Source organism: Oncorhynchus gorbuscha, linkage group LG09, assembly GCF_021184085.1.
Source record: "Oncorhynchus gorbuscha isolate QuinsamMale2020 ecotype Even-year linkage group LG09, OgorEven_v1.0, whole genome shotgun sequence".
NCBI lineage: Eukaryota > Metazoa > Chordata > Actinopteri > Salmoniformes > Salmonidae > Oncorhynchus > Oncorhynchus gorbuscha.
In genome coordinates this window covers 71,793,319-71,816,939 of record NC_060181.1, presented here as the reverse complement: position 1 = coordinate 71,816,939, position 23,621 = coordinate 71,793,319, and the positions used below count along the sequence as shown (strand labels likewise).

At 47.3% G+C, this 23,621-nt stretch overlaps 1 protein-coding gene across 14 annotated transcripts in view; it reads left to right on the top strand.

Moving 5' to 3' along the window:
• Window positions 1–23,621, top strand: part of map2 (microtubule-associated protein 2) — a 176,595-nt gene that overhangs the window by 101,163 nt on the left and 51,811 nt on the right. For 13 of the 14 annotated variants that reach the window (XM_046363308.1, XM_046363307.1, XM_046363305.1 and 10 more), the window contains 2 exons: window positions 12,066–12,310; window positions 22,475–22,561. In XM_046363308.1, the coding sequence (XP_046219264.1) occupies window positions 12,106–12,310; window positions 22,475–22,561 (292 nt within the window). In that variant the 5' untranslated portion in view covers window positions 12,066–12,105. Of the gene's footprint in view, window positions 1–12,065; window positions 12,311–19,289; window positions 19,403–22,474; window positions 22,562–23,621 lie in introns of those variants that run through there. The other variant, XM_046363316.1, reaches the window with a different exon arrangement.

The window sequence follows — 23,621 nt, the reverse complement described above, 5'->3', positions numbered from 1 at the left end:
GTGCTTCTAGTTCTGACAGTGCAGCCATATCTAACAATTTCACAACATATACGCAATTCACACAAATCTAAGTAAGGGAATGGAATTAAGAATATATAAATATGTGGATGAGCTATGTCAGAGCGGCATAGGCTAAGATGCAATAGATAGTATGGAATACAGTATATACATATGAGATGAGTAATGCAAGATACGTAAACATTATTATAGTGGCATTATTAAAGTGACTCGTTGTCACACCCTGACCATAGTTTGCTTTGTATGTTTCTATGTTTTGTTTGGTCAGGGTGTGATCTGAGTGGGCATTCTATGTTGTGTGTCTAGTTTTTCTGTTTCTGTGTTTGGCCTGATATGGTTCTCAATCAGAGGCAGGTGTTAGTCATTGTCTCTGATTGGGAACCATATTTAGGCAGCCTGTTTGGTGTTGGTTTTTGTGGGTGATTCTTCCTGTCTCTGTGTTTGCACCAGATAGGGCTGTTTTGGTTCTTCACATGTCTTGGTTTTGTTAGTCTATTCATGTATAGTTTCTTTATTAAAGAGCCATGAATAATCACCACTCTGCGTTTTGGTCCGCCTCTCCTTCAACTCAAGAAAACCGTTACACTCGTGTTACATTTACTAAGGTGGGAAATGATTTCAAGTCTGTATGTAGACAGCAGCCTCTCTGTGCTAGTAAAGGTTCAAAATGAACCTTTGTGTTACATTGCTCCACCGGTTGAGTATTAGAAAGCATTGTTGTTTTTCTGCACAGTCAGAGAGAGAGTGTTTGATCCCTCTGGTTATGTGAGAGAGAGAGAGGGAGAGTACGGAGGCAGGGAGGAGTGGTAGGAGGGAGCCAGGAATGCAGAGAGGAGGTAGATTGTAGAGAAAGAGGGGGGAAGGGTAGGAGAGAGAGGAGAGAGAGGGGGGGGCTATTATGACAGGAATTCTACAGTGGTGACAAAGGGACAATAAGTTTCGGTGGCCCTCTTACTGTGCGGGGCCCTCCAAGTCTGAGATAGGGGAAATGAGATGCTGATACCAGGACCTCTCCTGCAGGAGTATACAGGCAGGGAGGTCCCTCCATACCTACTATGTGATGCTAAATGCTACAGATCGACAGACAGGCAGGCAGGCAGGCAGGCCCTCTCTAGTCTGTGATGCTAAATGCTACAGATCGACAGGCAGACAGACATGCAGGCAGGCCCTCTCTAGTCTGTAATGCTAAATGCTACAGATCGACAGGCAGACAGACAGGCAGGCAGCCCTCTCTAACTGCTACTAGAAAAAAAGGACAACAGGTTAGAAAAAAAGGACAACAGGTTAAAAAAAACAGTCAAAGCCATTCATTTTATAGGGAGCTGTTCCCTTTATTTACTATGGGGATCTTTGTGTCGATTTGCATCAACAATTTGTTTACTTCTATGTGTGTGTGTGAAGGTGGTGAAATCAATGAATGAATCAGTTGTCTTACTGGCAGCCTTACCTCACTATGCCCTCACTGCCCACCATCCTATTGTAGTATCCACATAGAGGATCTGAGCACCCTATGCCCCCCTATGTTCCTTCTCTGGGCTCCCTGTCTCATGCATTGAGCCAGCTGTGAGTGGATAACCCTGCAATGCAGCAGCCTGGTGACTCACACAGGCTGAGACACACAGAGAGACACACACACACTGAGAAACACACACGCTGAGACACACTGAGACACCCACTGAAACACGCACTGAGACACACTGAGAGGGTGGTAGGGAGAGAGGCGGGGATGCCAGCAGAGAGGCGGGGATGCAGAGAGGGAGGCAGGCAGAAAGGGAGACAGAGAGAGAGGGAGGCAGAGAGGGATGCAGAGAGGGAGGCAGGCAGAAAGGGAGACAGAGAGGCAGGGAGAGAGGGAGGCAGAGAGGGATGCAGAGAGGGAGGGAGACGGGTAGGCAGAGAGGCAGGCAGAGAGGGAGGGAGACAGGCAGGCAGAGAGGGATGCAGGCAGGCAGAGAGGGATGCAGGCAGGCAGAGAGATGCAGGCAGAGAGGCAGGCAGAGAGGCAGGCAGAGAGGGAGGGAGACAGGCAGGCAGAGAGATGCAGGCAGAGAGATGCAGGCAGAGAGATGCAGGCAGAGAGGCAGGCAGAGAGGGAGGGAGACAGGCAGGCAGAGAGATGCAGGCAGAGAGATGCAGGCAGAGAGGCAGGCAGAGAGGGAGGGAGGCAGGCAGAGAGGGATGCAGGCAGGCAGAGAGATGCAGGCAGAGAGGGATGCAGGCAGGCAGAGAGGGATGCAGGCAGAGAGGAAGGCAGGCAGGAGGAGAGGGATGCAGGCAGAGAGGCAGGCAGAGAGGGATGCAGGCAGGAGGAGAGGGATGCAGGCAGAGAGGAAGGCAGGCAGAGAGGGATGCAGGCAGAGAGGGATGCAGGCAGGCAGAGAGGGATGCAGGCAGAGAGGAAGGCAGGCAGGAGGAGAGGGATGCAGGCAGGCAGGCAGAGAGAGAGGGGTGCAGAGATGGAGGGAGACAGGCAGGTAGAGAGGCAGGCAGGCAGAGAGGGGTGCAGGGAGGGAGGGAGACAGGCAGGCAGAGAGGCAGGCAGAGAGGCAGGCAGGCAGGCAGAGAGGGAGGGAGACAGGCAGGCAGAGAGGCAGGCAGGCAGGCAGAGAGGGAGGGAGACAGGCAGGCAGAGAGGCAGGCAGGCAGGGAGGGAGCACAGGAGGCTGCTGAGGAGAGAATGGCTCATAATAATGGCCAGAACGTAGAAAATGGAATGGCATCAAACACCTTGTTCCCGAGTGACACAGCGGTCTAAGGCACTGCATCTCAGTGCTAGAGGTGTCACTACAAACACCCTGGTTCAAATCCAGGCTGTATCACAATCAGCCGTGATTGGGACTCCCATTGGGCGGAGCACAATTGGCCCAGCATCGTCAGGGATTGGCTGGTGTCATTGTTCTTAGCTGACTTAGTTAAATTAAGCCTAGTTAAATAAACATTTAAAATAAATGGATTTGAAACCATTCCACGGATTCCTCTCCAGTCATTACCACAAGCCCATCCTCCCCAATTAAGGTGCCACCAACCTCCTGTGGCAGGTAGGGAGGCATGAATGGGGAAAGAATAGGGTTTTGGAATAAACTCTGAAAATAAGGTCTGAGATTAACACAGGCTTTTGAGATGTTATACGGTTTGTTCAGTGATATAATATCAGTCAGTTAACATCACCTTTATGAATTAGGAAGTCTGTATATGCGTTGTGTTTTTTTTTATTACAATAAATGCTTCAAAATTGGCAAAACATCCTGGAACAAAACTAGTAAGATCTACTAAGCATGTGTTACCACATACCTTATTTTCAGCGTTTATCCAAAAACCCTACAAAAGTTCCATTCATTTTCTCATAGGCCTTGTTCAACGAACCATGGCAGACTTAGTGCCAACAAAAAGACGCCATTATTATCACTCTCTATAGTATATGTGACTGAGCTTAGCTCTAAAACGACGATCACCCCATGTTAATTTCCATCCCTTCCCTGGTCAGTCGGTGCAATTGTTGGAGGCAAGTAGCCTAGCGCTGAAGAGTGTTGGGCCAGTACCCAAAATGTCTCTGGTTTGAATCCCTGTGCAGACTAGGTGAAAAATCTGTGCTGTAACCTCTTAATTTTAGCCTAAAATGACATACCCAAATCGAACTGCCTGTAACTCAGGCCCTGAAGCAAGGGTATGCATATTCTTGGTACCATTTCAAAGGAAACACTTTGAAGTTTGTGGAAATGTTTAAGGAATGTTGGAGAATATAACACAATAGATCTGGTAAACGGTAATACAAAGAAAAAAAACTGTTATTTTGTATTATTTTGTACCATCTTTGAAATGCAAGAGTAAGGCCATAATGAATTATTCTAGCCCAGATGCAATTTAGATTTGGGCCACTAGATGGCAGCAGTATATGAGCAAAGTTTTAGACTGATCCAATGAACCATTGTATTTCTGTTCAAACTGTTGTGTCAAGACTGCCCAAATGTGTTTAATTTGTTTATTAATAACTTTTCATGTTCAAAACTGTGCACTCTCCTCAAACAATAGCATGGCATTATTTCACTGTAATAGCTTCTGTAAATTTAACAGTGCAGTTAGATTTACAAGAATTTAAGCTTTCTGCCAAAATCAGATATGTCAATGCCCTGAGAAATGTTCTTGTTAGTTACAACCTCATGCTAATCACATTAGCCTATGTTAGCTCAACCTTCCCGTGGAAAGGGACACCGATCCTGAAGAAGTTTTAAGCAACGCACTTAACCCTAATTGCCCCTGTAAGTTGCTCTGGATAAGAGCATCTGCTAAATAACTAAATTATCAAATGTAAAATGTTGTTACCCGCCTGGAAATTCCCAAATGGCACCCTAGAGTGTACTACTTTTGACCTGTAGATACTTTTGACCTGTAAATTACAGACCTCTACATGCTTTGTAAGTAGGAAAACCTGCAAAATAGGCAGTGTATCAAATACCCACTGTATATATAAGATTGAAGCACCCTCTCTATTTCGGTGTCTATATCTGCTCTTCCTCTCTCTCCTCACCTAAAAGCATTGAGTTCCAGTGGTTGTCATATTTAGCTCAGCTCCCTTTATAACAGTACTGGCTGGCAGCAGGCGTACTCTAGGGAGGTAGACTGAACAACCCAGTTTCTATTATCCAGACAGAAAGAGAGGTAGGTAAAAAATGGGTGGAGAGGCATGAGAAGGGTGAGGATGGGTAGTCGTGTCCGATGTGGAATCTACATACCGCTTCAGACACCCGATCCCCCTCTTTCCACCAGATGTCCTTCTTGCCATCCAGGCTCTGAAAATCGTATCATCTTATCTCTGTGGGACTGGATAGAGGGAACACCCTGGCCTCCACCCTACAACAGTGCTCAGTATTGCTACATATTCATTCCCTCTACCCCAGTGTTGTAGAGAAGGATCAGTCCACTAGAGGATGCTGTTTCAGCCAGATGGACTCGGCAACACTCCCCTCATGGGCCACCAACACCACATGCTCTTTAATCAGCCCTGTGGGGCTCCAGGAATCTGAACCCCAAGCCTTCCGTCCTTATCCCACGTCCCTGTCACAAACACTCCAATGCTGGCTACGGTCTGAGGCTGTCTGGGTATTTCTGGAAGTCTGCCACCGGCACAGCTCAAAGTGACCTTCGTAGCAGACCAGGCAGACAGAGAGAGAGAGACTTTAGACTTTTTGTATTTCTTTAATGATATATCTTAATTTCATTTAATTAAAACCTCAACCCCCCCCACTCCCCTTTAAAAAACAAATATCCCTTGAGCTGCATACTCACCTTGCCTTCTACCCCACGATACAAAACAACACCAAACATAACAATAACCAAAGCCTCACCATTTCTACAACCTTATATCCAACCCATCTTCCCCATCTGTACAGACGGCCCTCCGACACACCATATCTCCTGAAACATCTCCACACTTTTTAAATCATTTTATATGGCTGGGTTGTGGAAGATAGGCTCCTCCCACACCCACAGCCCAGGCTCCCCATCCCCTTCCCGTATGGGCCTTAGCAGCTGCCAGGCCCTCAGCACTGCAGAGTAAAAATCAGAGAGACCTGCTGTACTCAGCCTCTCCAGCGTCATGAGGAACAGCTGCCGGTCCAACCCTAATCCGCCAGCTTTCCCTCATCCCTCCAGCCGACATCAGTATGGTACAGCAGTCTCTGCGTCACCTTTAGGCAGAATGCAGCCACCCTGCTCTCCAGTTCCACCAGGCCCTGTTCTCCTTCGTGGACGGAAATACAACACTGCCGCCCTCACTCAGTCCACCAGCTTGCGTTGCAGGTCTGGGGGGCTGAGGACAGCCAGTTTATGCCACAGCACCCAACAGCCTATTGCTGTGATTCCTGGACATGTAAAACCGATCGAGTCGGGCTGCACTCACCCTAGCCCCAAAGACCTTCACCCATGTATACTGTTTTGTTTTGGGATGTCTAGTTCTTTAAACATCCACTAGGTCAATGAATGATGACCCTTATCACCCCCACCGTCCACCAGCGTCTCCTCAGGCTCTACCTGTGAGAAAAACCCCTGTTATTAATTTCTGCTTTTACTACAAGCACTCTACCGCTACACACCTCCTTTGAGGAACACATTTCTACGGCCAGACCCGGTGCAAAAAGAAGAGAGAGTCTGCTTTACGGTCTGTCTAACAAAAGTGCTGGGATGAAGGGTTGAATGATGACGAAGGGTCTTCTTTGTGGAGGTTCATGTAGTTCTAGTCATAAACAAGGAGAGATTTATAACCCTGGTAGGATACATGTGAGTGACCATGTCTGCGTCACTATTCCCTATATTGTGCACTTTTGACCAAAGCCATATGGCCTTTTATACATGTTGGTACGTGCACTAATTGGGACACACCCAATCTCTTTATATCCAGCAAGGGAAGATGTGATCAGACACACCCAATGCTGCATTTGTGAGAGTTTGATAAAGGGCCTGAAATCAGTCCGATACAACAACGCCCTAAGCAGAGTTTTAATCTTGCAGTATAGTCTTTGACCGCATCTTCCCACCACGGTCATAAAGAGTTGGGCCGGCCCATATTAACAAAGCATCTCAGAGTACGAGTGCTTTAAAATACTAAACTGATCCTAGAACAGCACTCCTACCCTGGGACATTTTGTGAATACAGGCCCATGTCTTTGGTTGGAAGATACTGTCTGGTGTCTGGTGAGGGTGTAGAGTAGGGCTTTTCCTAGCCATAATATGCCTGTGGCCTCCATTACTGAGGATAGTATGTGTGTGTGTTATCCCAGCAAACATTACCCCATTGGACCCATGTGGTTCTTTGGTGGGCAAGGTGAACAGGGGCTGTTTCACACCAAGCTCACACCAGCCAAACACGTGCTAACCCAGACCAAGCCCACACCAGTCAAACACGTGCTTACCCAGACCAAGCCCACACCAGCCAAACACGTGCTAACCCAGACCAATCCCACACCAGCCAAACACGGGCTAACACAGACCAAGCCCACACAAGCCAAACGCGGGCTAACCCAGACCAAGCCCACACCAGCCAAACGCGGGCTAACCCAGACGAAGCCCACATCAGCCCGACACCGGCTAGCCCACAACAAGCCTAGCACAGGCTAGCCAACACCAGCCCACACCAAGCCCAACACGGTGTAGCCTACACCAAGCCCAGCACAGGCTAGCCCACAACAAGCCCATGTTGGGCCAGCCTACACCAAGCCCAACACGGTCCAGCTCACACCAAGCCCAACACAGGCTAGCCCACAACAAGCCCAAAATGGACTAGCCCCCACCAATCCCAGCACAGACTAGCCCACACCAAGCCCAGCTACTTCATAATGTAGAGAAGGGTGATAATTTGAATATTTGGGGGCGTGGTTTGCAAATACCGTAATTCATGTTGTTAAGTTTTTTTTTTAATAATACAAGATAAAAATTTGCTTACACAATTCAAACCAATGCAGGTTCGGAACTTTTCGGAACTAAGAATAATATTTTTTTTAGATAGAACCTTATAGGGTTGTGGGTTTGATTATCACGGGGACCAGTATGAAAAGTAGGAAAATGTATGTACTCACGATGGTAAGTTGCTCTGGATAAGAGCGCATGCTAAATAACTAAAATATCAATATAAAATGAAATCAAGGTGATGTTTTAACATAATGCTCAGAGACTTGTGTATGTCTGTTCATCAAATCACATTTTATTGGTCACATACACATACAGTATTTAGCAAATGTTATTGCGGGTGGAGCGAAATTTTGTGTTCCTAACCAATAGTGCAGTAGTATCTAACAATTCACAACAATACACACAAATCTAAAAGTAAAATAAATATATAAATATTAGATTGAGCAATGTCGGAGTGGCATTGACTAAAACACAGTAGAATAGAATACAGTATATACATACGAGATGAGTAAAGCAGTATGTAAACCTTATTAAAGTGACTAACTACTGTTCCATTATTAAAGTGGCCATTGATTCCAAGTCTATGTATATAGGGCAGCAGCCTCTAAGGTGCAGGGTTGCGTAACCGGGTGGAAACCAGTTAGTGATGGCTATTTAACAGTCTGATGGCCTAGAGATAGAAGCTGCTTTTCAGTCTCTTGGTCCTGGCTTTGATGCACCTGCACTGACCTCGCTTTCTGGATGATAGCGGGGTGAACAGGCCGTGGCTCGGGTGGTTGTTGTCCTTGATGATCTTTTTGGCCTCTCTGTGACCGGGTGCTGTAGGTGTCCTGGAGGGCAGGTAGTTTGCCCCCGGTGATGCGTTGGGCAGACCGCACCACCCTCTTGTGAGCCCTGCGGTTGTGGGTGGTGCAGTTGCCGTACCAGGTGGTGATAAAGGTTTGTGAGGGTTTTAACGTCTTACTGAATGTTTTGTTGACAATCAGTGAGACGTAATTTTCCTGGCACCACTCTCCCAGGGCCCTCACCTCCCTGTAGGCTGTCTCGTCATTGTTGGTAATCAGGCCTACTACTGTTATGTCTTCTGCAAACTTGATGAGCACACACCCCTGTGGTGAGGATAAGTGGCGGTGTTGTTTCATACCTTCACCACCTGGGGGCGGCCTGTCAGGAAGTCCAAGAGCCAGTTGCACAGGGCAGGGTTCAGACCCAGGGCCCCGAGCTTAATGATGAGCTTGGATGGTGCTATGGTGTTGAATGCTGAGCTGTAGTCAATTAACAGCATTCTTTCATAGGTACTCCTCTTTTCCAGAAGGGATAGGGCAGTGTGCAGTGAGATGTCGATTGGATTGTTTGTAGATCTATTGGGGCAGTAAGCAGATTGATGTGGGTCTAGGGTGTCAGGTAAGGTAGAGGTGATATGATCCTTAACTAACCTCTCAAAGCACTTCATGATGACAGAAGTTAGTGCTACGGGGTGATAGTAATTTAGTTCAGTTACCTTTGCTTTCTTGGGTACTGGAACAATGTTGGACATCTTGAGGGGTGGGGACAGCAGACTGGGTATCGAGAGATTGAATATATCTGTAAACACTCCAGCCAGCTGGTCTGCACATGCTCTGAGGATGCGGCTAGGGATGCTGTCTGGGTCGGCAGCCTTGCAAGGGTTAACGCGCTTAAATATATTACTCAGGTCATCCAAGGAGAAGAAGAGCCCACAGTCCTTGGTAGCGGGCTGCATCGATGGCACTGGGTTTTTCTCAAAGTGGGCGAAGAAGGTGTTTAGCTTGTCCGGAAGCAAGACTTCGGTTTCCGCAACGTGGCTGGTTTTCCCTTTGTAATCTGTGATTGTCTGTAGATCCTGCCACTTCCGTCTCGTATCTGAGCCGCTGAATTGCGACTCCACTCTATCTCTGTACTGACGTTTTGCCAGTTTGATTGCCTTACGGCAGGAATAACTACACTGTTTGTATTCAGCCATATTCTCCGTCATCTTGCCATGGTTAACTGCGGTGGTTCGTGCTTTCAGTTTTGTGTGAATGCTGCCATTTATCCACGGTTTCTGGTTTGGGTAGATTTTAATAGTCACAGTGGGTACAACATCTCCTATACTCTTCTTAATGAACTCAGTCACCACATCCGTGTTTTCTTCAATGTTATTCTCAGAGGCTACATGGAACATTTCCCAGTCCGTGTGATCAAAACAATCTTAAAGCATGGATTCCGATTGGTCAGACCAGCGTTGAATAGACCTTAGCACGGGTACATCCTGTTTGAATATCTGCATATAGGAAGATGCCGCAAAATGGAGGCTTGATCAGATTTGCCGAAGGGATGGCGGAGGAGGGCCTTGTAGGCATTTAGAAAAGTTGAGTAGCAGTGGTCCAATGTTTTTACAGAGCGAGTACTACAGTCAATGTGTAGTTAGAACTTCGGTAGCGTTTTGCTCAAAATTGCTTTGATACAATAAATCCAGCCTCAGGATATGTGGTTTCCAGTTTTCATAAAATCCAGTGTAGTTCTTTGAGGGCCATCGAGGTATCGGCTTGAGGGAGAATATGCACGGCTGTGACTATAACCGAGATAATTTTATTTTAAGGTACTACGGTCGGCATTTGATTGTGAGGTATTCTAGTTCAGGTGAATAAAAGCACTTGTGTTTCGGTATGTTATCACAATCACACCACGAGCAGTTAATCATGAAATATACATCCCCTTCTTTCTTCTTTATTCCTGTCTGTGCATTGTACTGAGAACCCAGCTGGCTGTATGGACGGGGACAGTATATCCCGAGAGAGCCATGTTTCCATGTAACAGAATATGTTACAATCCCTGATGTCTTTTTGGAAGGAGATCCTTGCCCTGAGCTCTGCTACTTTATTATCTAGAGACTGAACATTAGTGAGTAATATACTCAGAAGCGGTGGATGGTGTGCACGCCTCCTGTGTCGGACTAGTAGTCCACTCCGATTACCTCTTCTCCTTCTCCGCCGGCAGTGTTTTGGAGCAGCCTCTGAAATAATTTAAATTGCCCTGGGAGTACTGTACTAACAAAGGATCCAATTCGGGAAAGTCGTATTCCTGGTCTTAATGCTGGTGTATTACCACTGCTCCTTCATCCAAAGGTTATTTCTGGCTGTATGTAATAACACAAAAAAACACAAAAAAAATCCTGCAAAGTTGCTTAGGAGCTAGAAGCAGAGCTGCCATTTTGCCATCTTTACGCCAACAGATATATAATTTTGATGCTTACCCAGGCTGGTCTGTTCTGGAGTCAGTCACTACTATTCTGTCGATGGAATAGCAGTGGTTGGACTAAATGGCACTGTGGGGCTGGCTGTGTTGTATAATGTAAGCTGTAAGCACCGTACTGAAACAAGGCATCGGTCTTTGGTTCCATTATCTAGTGCTTTGCTTTGCCCACCAAGCTCCTGGCCTGTGATTAGCTGAATCGATATCCTCTCTGTTGCTGTTTATTAGATTTTTTTATCCCTTGTTGCCCGTGGGCGATCTTACTCTCAGTGGGACACCGTGTCGATGAGGCTGCTGTGCTCTGAGCTCAGAGAGCTGGCTGTACTCTTGGGCACACACACACTCACTCAATGAGCAGGAGGGCATTATCCTCTGTCCTTTGACCCCTACAACAGATTTACTGTGAACATATCTATTTCCGCCCTGTGATTGGTTCACAATATTGCACGCTGCTTTATACTCCTATTGACAAATTACAATTTTGTGTGTGTATGTCTGTGTGCGTGCCGCATGTGTGTGTATGTGGGTCATATATATTGCACTGGGTTGTACGGAGGTGCTATGGTTGACAGCAGCTCCATAAAGTCCTATTGATTTCTCAGAGAGGGCTGAGGCTCTATTTCATGTCAGTGATGCAGCTAGCTGTGAATCAGAACGGGATGACACCAAGGCAGCAGCAGCAGCCGAGACCTTCAGTGTCTGTGTAACTCAATCACAGCCCTGAGTCTGAGAGTGTGGAGAGAGAGAGAGAGAGAGAGAGAGAGAGAGAGAGAGAGAGAGAGAGAGAGAGAGAGAGAGAGAGAGAGAGAGAGAGAGAGAGAGAGAGAGAGAGAGAGAGAGAGAGAGAGAGAGAGAGAGAGAGAGAGAGAGAGAGAGAGAGCTGCCCTGTGATCTGATGTCCATAAACCAGCACTCCAGTCTGTCTATAGATGTGGGGGGTGATTCGTGACCCGAGGCGAAACAGTGTTTTGAATTTGAATGATGTCCTTTGGTTTTCCTCCACCCCATCAATACCTTCTGGTTCCCTACCAAAGTGTTTATAGCCATGATGTGCCACCATTATTATAAAGACAGTGACATGACCATGCTATCACAGTGTCTTTTCATACCCCATCGAAGGAACACATTTGTATAGTCTCTTCTCCCTTCCAAACTGTTAATAGCCATTGTGCCATAACACCTAAAAAAACGGCTGTGGTGATTCTAGCGTTAGTAGCCATTATTCCATCACTATTATTTGCCATGACATGACCATATACTCACACTGCAGCTCACCCTGTGCTCCAACCCCTCTGTGGGTGTGTGTCTCAAGGGGGTTGGAGAAAAAGCATAAAGATTCATCTCTCTGTACAGTGACAATAGAAAATAAAGTAATAAGCTCCTTCTTCTCCCAGCCATAAGGAAAGACCTCCCTGGCCGCCACTGACCCCCATCATGGCAGACAGTCGCCAACCTGAGGACAGCCACCCCCATTGGGACACGTCAGGGGCACAGGACCCCTCTCCCCCCCCAGCCCACGGGGCTAACGGCTACCCCCCCTCATACAGGGCGTGCCAGCCAGGGACGGCCCATGGAGCAGCACCCCCCTCCTACACCTCCAGAGAGAACGGATTCAATGGAGACCATGCAGTTACGGCTGGTAAGGACACCTGATATCAGAGACTCAGGGACAGAGCTTTTATAACTACTGTATTATACCCACATATTTCATCTGTATTGACCAGTATTGTCAAAACTGTGTGTGTGTATACAATGTGGTCGAGTAGTACCTGTCAATTAGAATACACACACACACATACACACATACACACGCACACACACGCACACACAGGGATTGGTCATTCTGTTTGGTTGGTCTTTCTGAGTGTGTGTGCGTGTGTGGGTCCAGCAGGCACTAAGCGGGCCCCTACCTCTCACTGTGTGGGAGGAACAGTGAACATTGAAGCACCCTTAGTAGATTCATTATCCATTATTACTGTGGCAATTAAGGGTGAAAATCTCTGTTTTCCCAGAGCAAGACACACACACAAACACACACACCCCTCTCCACACACTGACTATACCCCACTCCGTTCCCTCCTCTTGTTGCCATGGCAGCGGCTCCTCTACAATTTAGTTTGCCATAGCTCTATTGTTTTGTCTATTATCCCTGCAATCTTTCTGCCTTTACATTTATATTTCTGCTGACACACAGAACCTACCACTACCTACTACCTCCACTTTCCACCATTTACAGAACCAAAACCCATTCAACATCTCTGCCAGGAGTCGTATTAACCTCCTGTCCCTCTATTTTAACTGCAGTATGTCGCCAGGACCAGACCTTTCATGTCTATTATTCATTTAGACAGCATCAGTCACCTAGCCTGTTAGATTGAATACCATGCACTGTTGAAGACCAGTCTTGCCATACTATTGGTCAAGAAGAAGCAGTAAGGAAGTCAGCCAAAGAGTATCTTCTGTTTTATCACCACAAGTACACTGTACCCTGTGGGATGAGCTCCATTAGTATCTAGCCTGGAGAGTGTGGCCAGTGCTCCATTAGTATCTAGCCTGGAGAGTGTGGCCAGTGCTCCATTAGTATCTAGCCTGGAGAGTGTGGCCAGTGCTCCATTAGTATCTAGCCTGGAGAGTGTGGCCAGTGCTCCATTAGTATCTAGCCTGGAGAGTGTGGCCAGTGCTCCATTAGTATCTAGCCTGGAGAGTGTGGCCATTGCTCCATTAGTATCTAGCCTGGAGAGTGTGGCCAGTGCTCCATTAGTATCTAGCCTGGAGAGTGTGGCCAGTGCTCCATTAGTATCTAGCCTGGAGAGTGTGGCCAGTGCTCCATTAGTATCTAGCCTGGAGAGTGTGGCCAGTGCTCCATTAGTATCTAGCCTGGAGAGTGTGGCCAGTGCTCCATTAGTATCTAGCCTGGAGAGTGTGGCTAGAGCTCCATTAGTATCTAGCCTGGAGAGTGTGTCCAGTGGTCCATTAGTATCTAGCCTGGAGAGTGTGGCCAGTGCTCCATTAGTCTGTTCAAACATTGCCTAGAGCATCTGTTAATCTATGTCCATTTACAATTTTGTTGACATTTAATTCCCACACTCTGTAGCGATGGAACGTATTATTACATATTACATTTACATTTAAGTCATTTAGCAGACGCTCTTATCCAGAGCGACTTACAAATTGGTGCATTCACCTTATGACATCCAGTGGAACAGTCACTTTACAATAGTGCATCTAAAACTTAAGGGGGGGTGAGAGGGATTACTTATCCTATCCTAGGTATTCCTTAAAGAGGTGGGGTTTCAGGTGTCTCCGGAAGGTGGTGATTGACTCCGCTGTCCTGGCGTCGTGAGGGAGTTTGTTCCACCATTGGGGGGCCAGGGCAGCGAACAGTTTTGACTGGGCTGAGCGGGAGCTGTACTTCCTCAGTGGTAGGGAGGCGAGCAGGCCAGAGGTGGATGAACGCAGTGCCCTTGTTTGGGTGTAGGGCCTGATCAGAGCCTGGAGGTACTGAGGTGCCGTTCCCCTCACAGCTCCGTAGGCAAGCACCATGGTCTTGTAGCGGATGCGAGCTTCAACTGGAAGCCAGTGGAGAGAACGGAGGAGCGGGGTGACGTGAGAGAACTTGGGAAGGTTGAACACCAGACGGGCTGCGGTGTTCTGGATGAGTTGAAGGGGTTTAATGGCACAGGCAGGGAGCCCAGCCAACAGCGAGTTGCAGTAATCCAGACGGGAGATGACAAGTGCCTGGATTAGGACCTGCGCCGCTTCCTGTGTGAGGCAGGGTCGTACTCTGCGGATGTTGTAGAGCATGAACCTACAGGAACGGGCCACCGCCTTGATGTTGGTTGAGAACGACAGGGTGTTGTCCAGGATCACGCCAAGGTTCTTGGCGCTCTGGGAGGAGGACACAATGGAGTTGTCAACCGTGATGGCGAGATCATGGAACGGGCAGTCCTTCCCGGGAGGAAGAGCAGCTCCGTCTTGCCGAGGTTCAGCTTGAGGTGGTGATCCGTCATCCACACTGATATGTCTGCCAGACATGCAGAGATGCGATTCGCCACCTGGTCATCAGAAGGGGGAAAGGAGAAGATTAATTGTGTGTCGTCAGCATAGCAATGATAAGAGAGACCATGTGAGGTTATGACAGAGCCAAGTGACTTGGTGTATAGCGAGAATAGGAGAGGGCCAAGAACAGAGCCCTGGGGGACACCAGTGGTGAGAGCACGTGGTGAGGAGACAGATTCTCGCCACGCCACCTGGTAGGAGCGACCTGTCAGGTAGGACGCAATCCAAGCGTGGGCCGCGCCGGAGATGCCCAACTCGGAGAGGGTGGAGAGGAGGATCTGATGGTTCACAGTATCGAAGGCAGCCGATAGATCTAGAAGGATGAGAGCAGAGGAGAGAGAGTTAGCTTTAGCAGTGCGGAGCGCCTCCGTGATACAGAGGAGAGCAGTCTCAGTTGAATGACTAGTCTTGAAACCTGACTGATTTGGATCAAGACTAGTCATTCAGAGAGAGATAGCGGGAGAGCTGGCCAAGGACGGCACGTTCAAGAGTTTTGGAGAGAAAAGAAAGAAGGGATACTGGTCTGTAATTGTTGACATCGGAGGGATCGAGTGTAGGTTTTTTCAGAAGGGGTGCAACTCTCGCTCTCTTGAAGACGGAAGGGACGTAGCCAGCGGTCAGGGATGAGTTGATGAGCGAGGTGAGGTAAGGGTGAAGGTCTCCGGAAATGGTCTGGAGAAGAGAGGAGGGGATAGGGTCAAGCGGGCAGGTTGTTGGGCGGCCGGCCGTCACAAGACGCGAGATTTCATCTGGAGAGAGGGGAGAAAGAGGTCAGAGCACAGGGTAGGGCAGTGTGAGCAGAACCAGCGGTGTCGTTTGACTTAGCAAACGAGGATCGGATGTCGTCGACCTTCTTTTCAAAATGGTTGACGAAGTCATCTGCAGAGAGGGAGGAGGGGGAGGGGAGGAGGATTCAGGAGGGAGGAGAAGGTGGCAAAGAGCTTCCTAGGGTTAGAGGCAGATGCTTGGAATTTAGCGTGGTAGAAAGTGGCTTTAGCAGCAGAGACAGAGGAGGAAAATGTAGAGAGGAGGGAGTGAAAGGATGCCAGGTCCGCAGGGAGGCGAGTTTTCCTCCATTTCCGCTCGGCTGCCCGGAGCCCTGTTCTGTGAGCTCGCAATGAGTCATCGAGCCACGGAGCGGGAGGGGAGGACCGAGCCGGCCTGGAGGATAGGGGACATAGAGAGTCAAGGGATGCAGAGAGGGAGGAGAGGAGGGTTGAGGAGGCAGAATCAGGAGATAGGTGGGAGAAGGTTTGAGCGGAGGGAAGAGATGATAGGATGGAAGAGGAGAGAGTAGCGGGGGAGAGAGAGCGAAGGTTGGGACGGCGCGATACCATCCGAGTAGGGGCAGTGTGGGAGGTGTTGGATGAGAGCGAGAGGGAAAAGGATACAAGGCAGTGGTCGGAGACTTGGAGGGGAGTTGCAATGAGGTTAGTGGAAGAACAGCATCTAGTAAAGATGAGGTCGAGCGTATTGCCTGCCTTGTGAGTAGGGGGGGAAGGTGAGAGGGTGAGGTCAAAAGAGGAGAGGAGAAGAAAGAAGGAGGCAGAGAGGAAAGAGTCAAAGGTAGACGTGTCTTTCAAAGACATGGACTTTTAGCGAGGTCACTGAAGCCATTGGACTGTGATGTGTTGTCTAAATGCCAAGTTCCTTCTATGGTCTTCAGTTAGGTGTTAGGCATATAAACAATGTATGGAAATGTAAAAGAAATTCACAGAGATTTGAATCCTTTTTACTTATGCAATCACATAATCCAGCTCCACCCAACCATTACAGAACACTGCATGACACAATGACATTATGCTGTGTTATGTATTATGTTTAAAGAAATATATACATATAGTTCACCTTTATTTAACCAGGTAGGCCAATTGAGAACAAGTTCTCATTTACAACTGCAACCTGGCCAAGATTAAGCAAAGCAGTGCGACACAAACAACAACACAGAGTTACACATGGAATACAGTCTCCAACTTCAGCGATTTTTGCATTCGTTCCAGTCATTCGTTCCAGTCATTGGCAGCAGAGAACTGGAAGGAAAGGCGGCCAAAGCAGGTGTTGGCTTTGGGGATGACCCAAATGACTTGAACCATAGAGCAGTGCCAATCCTCTGTGTTTGATAGTGTCAGTTAGGACCTGAACTCATAGTCACAAAGCCTCTCAGAGTACAAGTGCTGATCTAAGATCAGGTCCTCCCTGTACATGGAATCGTATTTATTATGATCTAAAAGGTAAATCTGATCCTATACCAGCTCTCCTGCCCTGAGAGGTTTTGTGAATATGGGCCCTGGACCACTGCCAATATCATACAGAGAGATCCACCTCAGTTTTGTGTCTGTCTGAGGGAGTAGGGAGGCCAGGATGGTACAAAGTACAGACGCGTGCCAGTGGGCCTAGAGCTGGACCTATTTGGGGGGGGGGGCGGATGGACGCCAGGTTGGACAGACGGACGCTAGGTTGGTACTGCATGCTGCAACAGCTGATGGGTTGAACTAGGGTGATTGCATTGAGAAGAGACGTGTAATGTCCTTGAGCAACAAAGATTTGTCCATGGCTTCAAAGAACTAAAGCATGGAACTGAAGATGTAAAGAGGTGGAGGCCTCCTGTTAGGAGGCCTGCAAGTTTGAATACCTGCCACATTGCTAGTCATCCAAGGTAGTATGCTGTGAACATTTACAGACTTTCACATCTGTTTAACACTTCAACACAAACTGTAATGTCATTTCAATATTAACTATACTGGTAGTAACCACCAACGTTATCTGTGTATTGGGTTTTTAGGATGTTGTTAACTGATGTTTGACTCTGTGTTGTTTTGACTCTTGTCTGTTGATGTAGTTGTGGAGGACACAGTTGTCATGGTTTTCTGTTGATGTAGTTGTGGAGGACACAGTTGTCATGGTTTTCTGTTGAGGTAGTTGTGGAGGACACAGTTGTCATGGTTTTCTGTTGAGGTGGTTGTGGAGGACACAGTTGTCATGGTTTTCTGTTGAGGTAGTTGTGGAGGACACAGTTGTCATGGTTTTCTGTTGAGGTAGTTGTGGAGGACACAGTTGTCATGGTTTTCTGTTGAGGTAGTTGTGGAGGACACAGTTGTCATGGTTTTCTGTTGAGGTAGTTGTGGAGGACACAGTTGTCATGGTTTTCTGTTGAGGTAGTTGTGGAGGACACAGTTGTCATGGTTTTCTGTTGAGGTAGTTGTGGAGGACACAGTTGTCATGGTTTTCTGTTGAGGTAGTTGTGGAGGACACAGTTGTCATGGTTTTCTGTTGAGGTAGTTGTGGAGGACACAGTTGTCATGGTTATCTGTTGAGGTAGTTGTGGAGGACACAGTTGTCATGGTTTTCTGTTGAGGTAGTTGTGGAGGACACAGTTGTCATGGTTTTCTGTTGAGGTAGTTGTGGAGGACACAGTTGTCATGGTTTTCTGTTGAGGTAGTTGTGGAGGACACAGTTGTCATGGTTTTCTGTTGAGGTAGTTGTGGAGGACACAGTTGTCATGGTTTTCTGTTGAGGTAGTTGTGGAGGACACAGTTGTCATGGTTTTCTGTTGAGGTAGTTGTGGAGGACACAGTTGTCATGGTTTTCTGTTGAGGTAGTTGTGGAGGACACAGTTGTCATGGTTTTCTGTTGAGGTAGTTGTGGAGGACACAGTTGTCATGGTTTTCTGTTGAGGTAGTTGTGGAGGACACAGTTGTCATGGTTTTCTGTTGAGGTAGTTGTGGAGGACAGTTGTCATGGTTTTCTGTTGAGGTAGTTGTCAGTTGGTTTTCTGTTGAGGTAGTTGTGGAGGACACAGTTGTCATGGTTTTCTGTTGAGGTAGTTGTGGAGGACACAGTTGTCATGGTTTTCTGTTGAGGTAGTTGTGGAGGACACAGTTGTCATGGTTTTCTGTCGAGGTAGTTGTGGAGGACACAGTTGTCATGGTTTTCTGTTGAGGTAGTTGTGGAGGACACAGTTGTCATGGTTTTCTGTTGAGGTAGTTGAGGAGGACACAGTTGTCATGGTTTTCTGTTGAGGTAGTTGTGGAGGACACAGTTGTCATGGTTTTCTGTTGAGGTAGTTGTGGAGGACACAGTTGTCATGGTTTTCTGTTGAGGTAGTTGTGGAGGACACAGTTGTCATGGTTTTCTGTTGAGGTAGTTGTGGAGGATACAGTTGTCATGGTGTTCTTGAGCTTCACCATGTACAGGGGTACAGTTATTCAGTCAGTTAGTCAGTCAGTACCTTTGGCAGCATCATGTTGGGGATGGGTGTGGCAGCTGAGCTCCCAGACATGGAGAGAGAGGGGAGATGAGGGGAGGGACTGACGATGGGAACAGAGCAACCAAAGCTCAGAATTAGACCGGGCCCAGACCACTTAGGCTGTGTGTTGCTGTGGCAACAGCTCTGTTCCCTTCACACAGAGTTTTGGCGGTGGTATCTCGCCGGCTGTCTCTCTCTCTCTCGCTCTCTCTGCCCTCCCTCTCTCTCTCTCTCTCTCTCTCTCTCTCTCTCTCTCTCTCTCTCTCTCTCTCTCTCTCTCTCTCTCTCTCTCCCCTCTCCACCCTGCGGTGAGGTGCAATCCTGCGTTTGGCAGTGTGTCTGACTCTGTGGCTGCCTCAGGTCTCTACTCAAGGGGAGTCTGTTTTCGCTTTGCTCTACTGGTCTAGTCTGGTCTGACCAGTACAGGTAATAAACCTTTTTCTGTCCTGGTAGTGTAGCTCAGTACAGCATTGTCTGCATGCCTGGGGGGACTGTAGTTGTGGCTTTGGATTAGAATATAACTCTTCTTCTCTATTATACTGGGGTTTTATTGACATTTAATGTGCCTTATTTTTATTTGTTCATGTTTTTTTATTAATGTGTTAAGGCCAATGAGACAAACTTGGTAAGAAAAGTAAGGGCTGTCACTGTGAATGGTTTTTGACTCAACATCATTCTGTAGGGAAGGGCTGAAACAAGACTGAAGAAGACAGCTATCATTAGAATTAGAGTAGACAGTAGATGAGTTTATTGCTGTGTGTGTGTGTGTGTGTGTGTGTGTGTGTGTGTGTGTGTGTGTGTGTGTGTGTGTGTGTGTGTGTGTGTGTGTGTGTGTGTGTGTGTGTGTGTGTGTGTGTGTGTGTGTGTGTGTGTGTGTGTGTGTGTGTGTGTGTGTGTGTGTGTGTGTGTGTGTGTGTGTGTCTGTCAGCTAGTAAACTGCTGTTTCACTGGAATGAACCCAACGACCTGGTGATGCTGTGTGTGTGTGTGTGTGTGTGTGTGTGTGTGTGTGTGTGTGTGTGTGTGTGTGTGTGTGTGTGTGTGTGTGTGTGTGTGTGTGTGTGTGTGTGTGTGTGTGTGTGTGTGTGTGTGTGTGTGTGTGTGTGCGTGCGTGCGTGCGTGCGTGCGTGCGTGTGTGTTGGAGGTGTGTGCATGTGTGTTGGAGGTGTGTGTGAGCATGTGTCGTCGTGTGCCTTTGAGGCAGAATTTGATCTGGATGCAGGACACATCACTGCCCATTCTGTGAGGAGGGATGGAGGGAGTGGGGAGGGAGGGAGTGGGGAGGGAGGGAGTGGGGAGGGAGGGAGTAGGTATCTGTCTAGGTGAGGGCATGTCTGTCTGTTTGGAGGGCGCATATCTGTCTGTTTGGAGGGAGGGAGTTCATCATCACCAAGCTATGGGCTCTAGAATAGAATGACGTTATGGTGTCAGGAATCAGGATAGAGACAAAGTAAGAGAATGACTAGAAAGGGCATAGAACCGCTGACGATGGCAATTTGCTTTGCTTCTATGCGGACACTGAAAATGGCCCATAAGGTTCTGGTTAAAAGAAGTCCAACATAGACAATAGGTTGCTGTTTGAGACGCAGCCCTGGACTGTGTTTGTTGTAATGTCATGCTGTGTGGTTGATCTGCTAAGGCAATCTGAGGTGAAGGCTGGACCAATAGTACAGCCCTGGACTGTGTTTGTTGTAATGTCATGCTGTGTGGTTGATCTGCTAAGGCAATCTGAGGTGAAGGCTGGACCAATAGTACAGCCCTGGACTGTGTTTGTTGGAATGTCATGCTGTGTGGTTGATCTGCTAAGGCAATCTGAGGTGAAGGCTGGACCAATAGCACAGCCCTGGACTGTGTTTGTTGGAATGTCATGCTGTGTGGTTGATCTGCTAAGGCAATCTGAGGTGAAGGCTGGACCAATAGAATGTGCGACCAATACAATTTGATTTGATTTGGAGGAATCTGTTAATACTGTCTCAGTGGCTCTGTGGTGAAATCATCTCTTCTTTTTCTTCTCCTCCCTGTCCATCTTTTGACTCTCCTGTGCAGCTCGTTTGAGCTGCATCAATGCATCAGGCACAACATCACTGGGCTGGGAGGGATTGAGATTGAAGACATGAAACACAGTTTCATGATGTGATCTCAGGGTGGAGATCTGAGAACGTTGACCAGTATCTGGTAGGCTGGTGATTGATGCTCCTTGATTTTCAGCATTGGCTGTTCTGTTATATTTATCAAATACTTGGCAGGTATAACTCCTACTGAAGTCATTAAAACAATCTGGCTCAGGTTTTTACCTTTTCTCAAATAGCTTCTGTTTATTAATGGATTAAACTGACTGTAATGACAGTTGGGTTTGGAAATGGTATGTATTTGTCCATGTCCATGTATGACAGTCATTTTCTCTGTAAAATGGAACCACAGAAAGCAGGCTCATTTGAGTGGGTGAGTATTCCCGGAAGACTTACGTATGTATGTGTGTGTGTTTGTGCATGTGTGTGTGCATGTGCGCGTGAGTGTCTGGTGGGTGGGAAATGGTCCTGAAACAGCTCCACATCGTGACAACAAAAGCTTTCCACCGCCAACTAACTAATCCCACTGAAATGCACTGTTGCCATGTCAATTACATGGTTTAGGAGACTGACATTCTCAAAAACTCTAAATTATGACAGTAAAACTCATGAGTGTAAAATAAAGGATGTGGTATGGATCTACAGTATATATTGGAGTCCATATGCACAGGAATCATGGATGTATGGCTCACCAAGGTTTACATTACAACATATATACACAAACCCTACATACACACACACACAAGCACACTCACACACACACACACACACATACATGTAAATATATATTCTTCTGAACTCAGTCCACATCAGTTTTAGAATAACTTGACATCTTCTTTATGCTATTTGAAGGATTGTACTGTAAACCTATGTCTAATGGGTAAAGGTATCATCTAGATTCAGTTGTTTGTGACCAGTGGAGGGTATCTGGGTCACGTTCATTAGTGCACACCATAGTAAACATATTGCGACGAATAACATGCTTCCGTTGCTTTCGTTTGGTTCCTAGTGAGTATAACCCTGGGCATCCCACACTGTTGTTGACTCAAAGTTCAGCCAATCACAGGCCCATGCCCAGAGCCATTTCTGATTGGCCAGTAGGTTTGGCTGCTTCCTGTCTGAACCAGTGTTTCCATGGTGATGCCTGCAGTTAGAATGCTGCCAATTCTACAAGTATAGATAGCCTATTTCATATTTCAATTTAGATTTATTTTTCTCACCACGGTTCTCTGCATATTAAACATTCAGCCTTAGATAGACAGAAAGCAATCATTAAATTAATTATCAATCAATAAGTACTGACCATAAGTAAATATTTCCTTGACACGCTATGATTAGCAAGATATAGTTGGTCTCGACATCACCGATGACTGTGGGTGCCTGTGTGTCTAACTGTGTGTGTGTGTGTCTATGTGTGTGTGTCCCACAGAGCAAGTTTCTGCACGAATCGTGCAAGAGGTGACAGCAGAAGCAGTGGCAGTACTGAAGGGAGAACAGGAGACAAGACTGCAGTCAGGTACACACACACACACACACACACACACACACACACACACACACACACACACACACACACACACACACACACACACACACACACACACACACACACACACACACACACACACACACACACACACACACACAGGACATGTCCCGGCCCTCCAGAGGGAGCATAGCTATTCTGAAAGTGACATAGAAGTCCTTTAGGCTGATGTCAATGGACTAAAATGGTGCCGTTGGTGTGTGTGTGTGTGTGTGTGTGTGTGTGTGTGTGTGTGTGTGTGTGTGTGTGTGTGTGTGTGTGTGTGTGTGTGTGTGTGTGTGTGTGTGTGTGTGTGTGTGTGTGTGTGTGTGTGTGTGTGTGTGTGTGTGTGTGTGTGTGTGTGTGTGTGTGTGTGTGTGTGTGTGTGTGTGTGTCCGTGCGTGCGTGCGTGCGTGTGTGTGTGTCCGTGCGTGCGTGTTTGTGCGTAGGGGTTAGAGAGCAGTGCTTGGACCGGACAGCTGTCAGAGAAGATCTAACATGTTGGTAGTGGTGGGGGAGTAAACCCAAAGCAAAGCAGAACAGATCCCAGATCAGCCATCTGGAGTCCACTTAGCAACATTGACCCTCAACATGTAGTAACCTCTCCATGCACGTGCACAGATAAGGGTCTGCCTGAGCACCTGCCCCTTTGCTTTCCCACTTGCCAAGTGCCCTTTTGGGTGGTGGTATATATATTTAAAACATTTTTATACAGTTTATGTCATTGTTCTTCTGAACTGACTGCCCCAAAGTCATTGTGACGTCAAGTTCATCACCCTACCGCCAGTTGGTCTGCCCTGTACAGCGCCAGGTCACCGGTTGAGTTTGTGTAGCGAGATAACTAGTTTAAATATAAACAGTACTGCCACAGCAGCATAACATTTGATTAATGCTTGATTTACATCATCATCGATATTCGCTCTGGTTGGCTGAAGCACAGCTGCACTTCATCAGTTATTTCTAATATCGAATCATAGCCCTGGGAAGGGTGCTGGAGGTTCTGCAGCACCCCTGATACATAAAAATACATTTGCTAAAGTTATAGTAATTT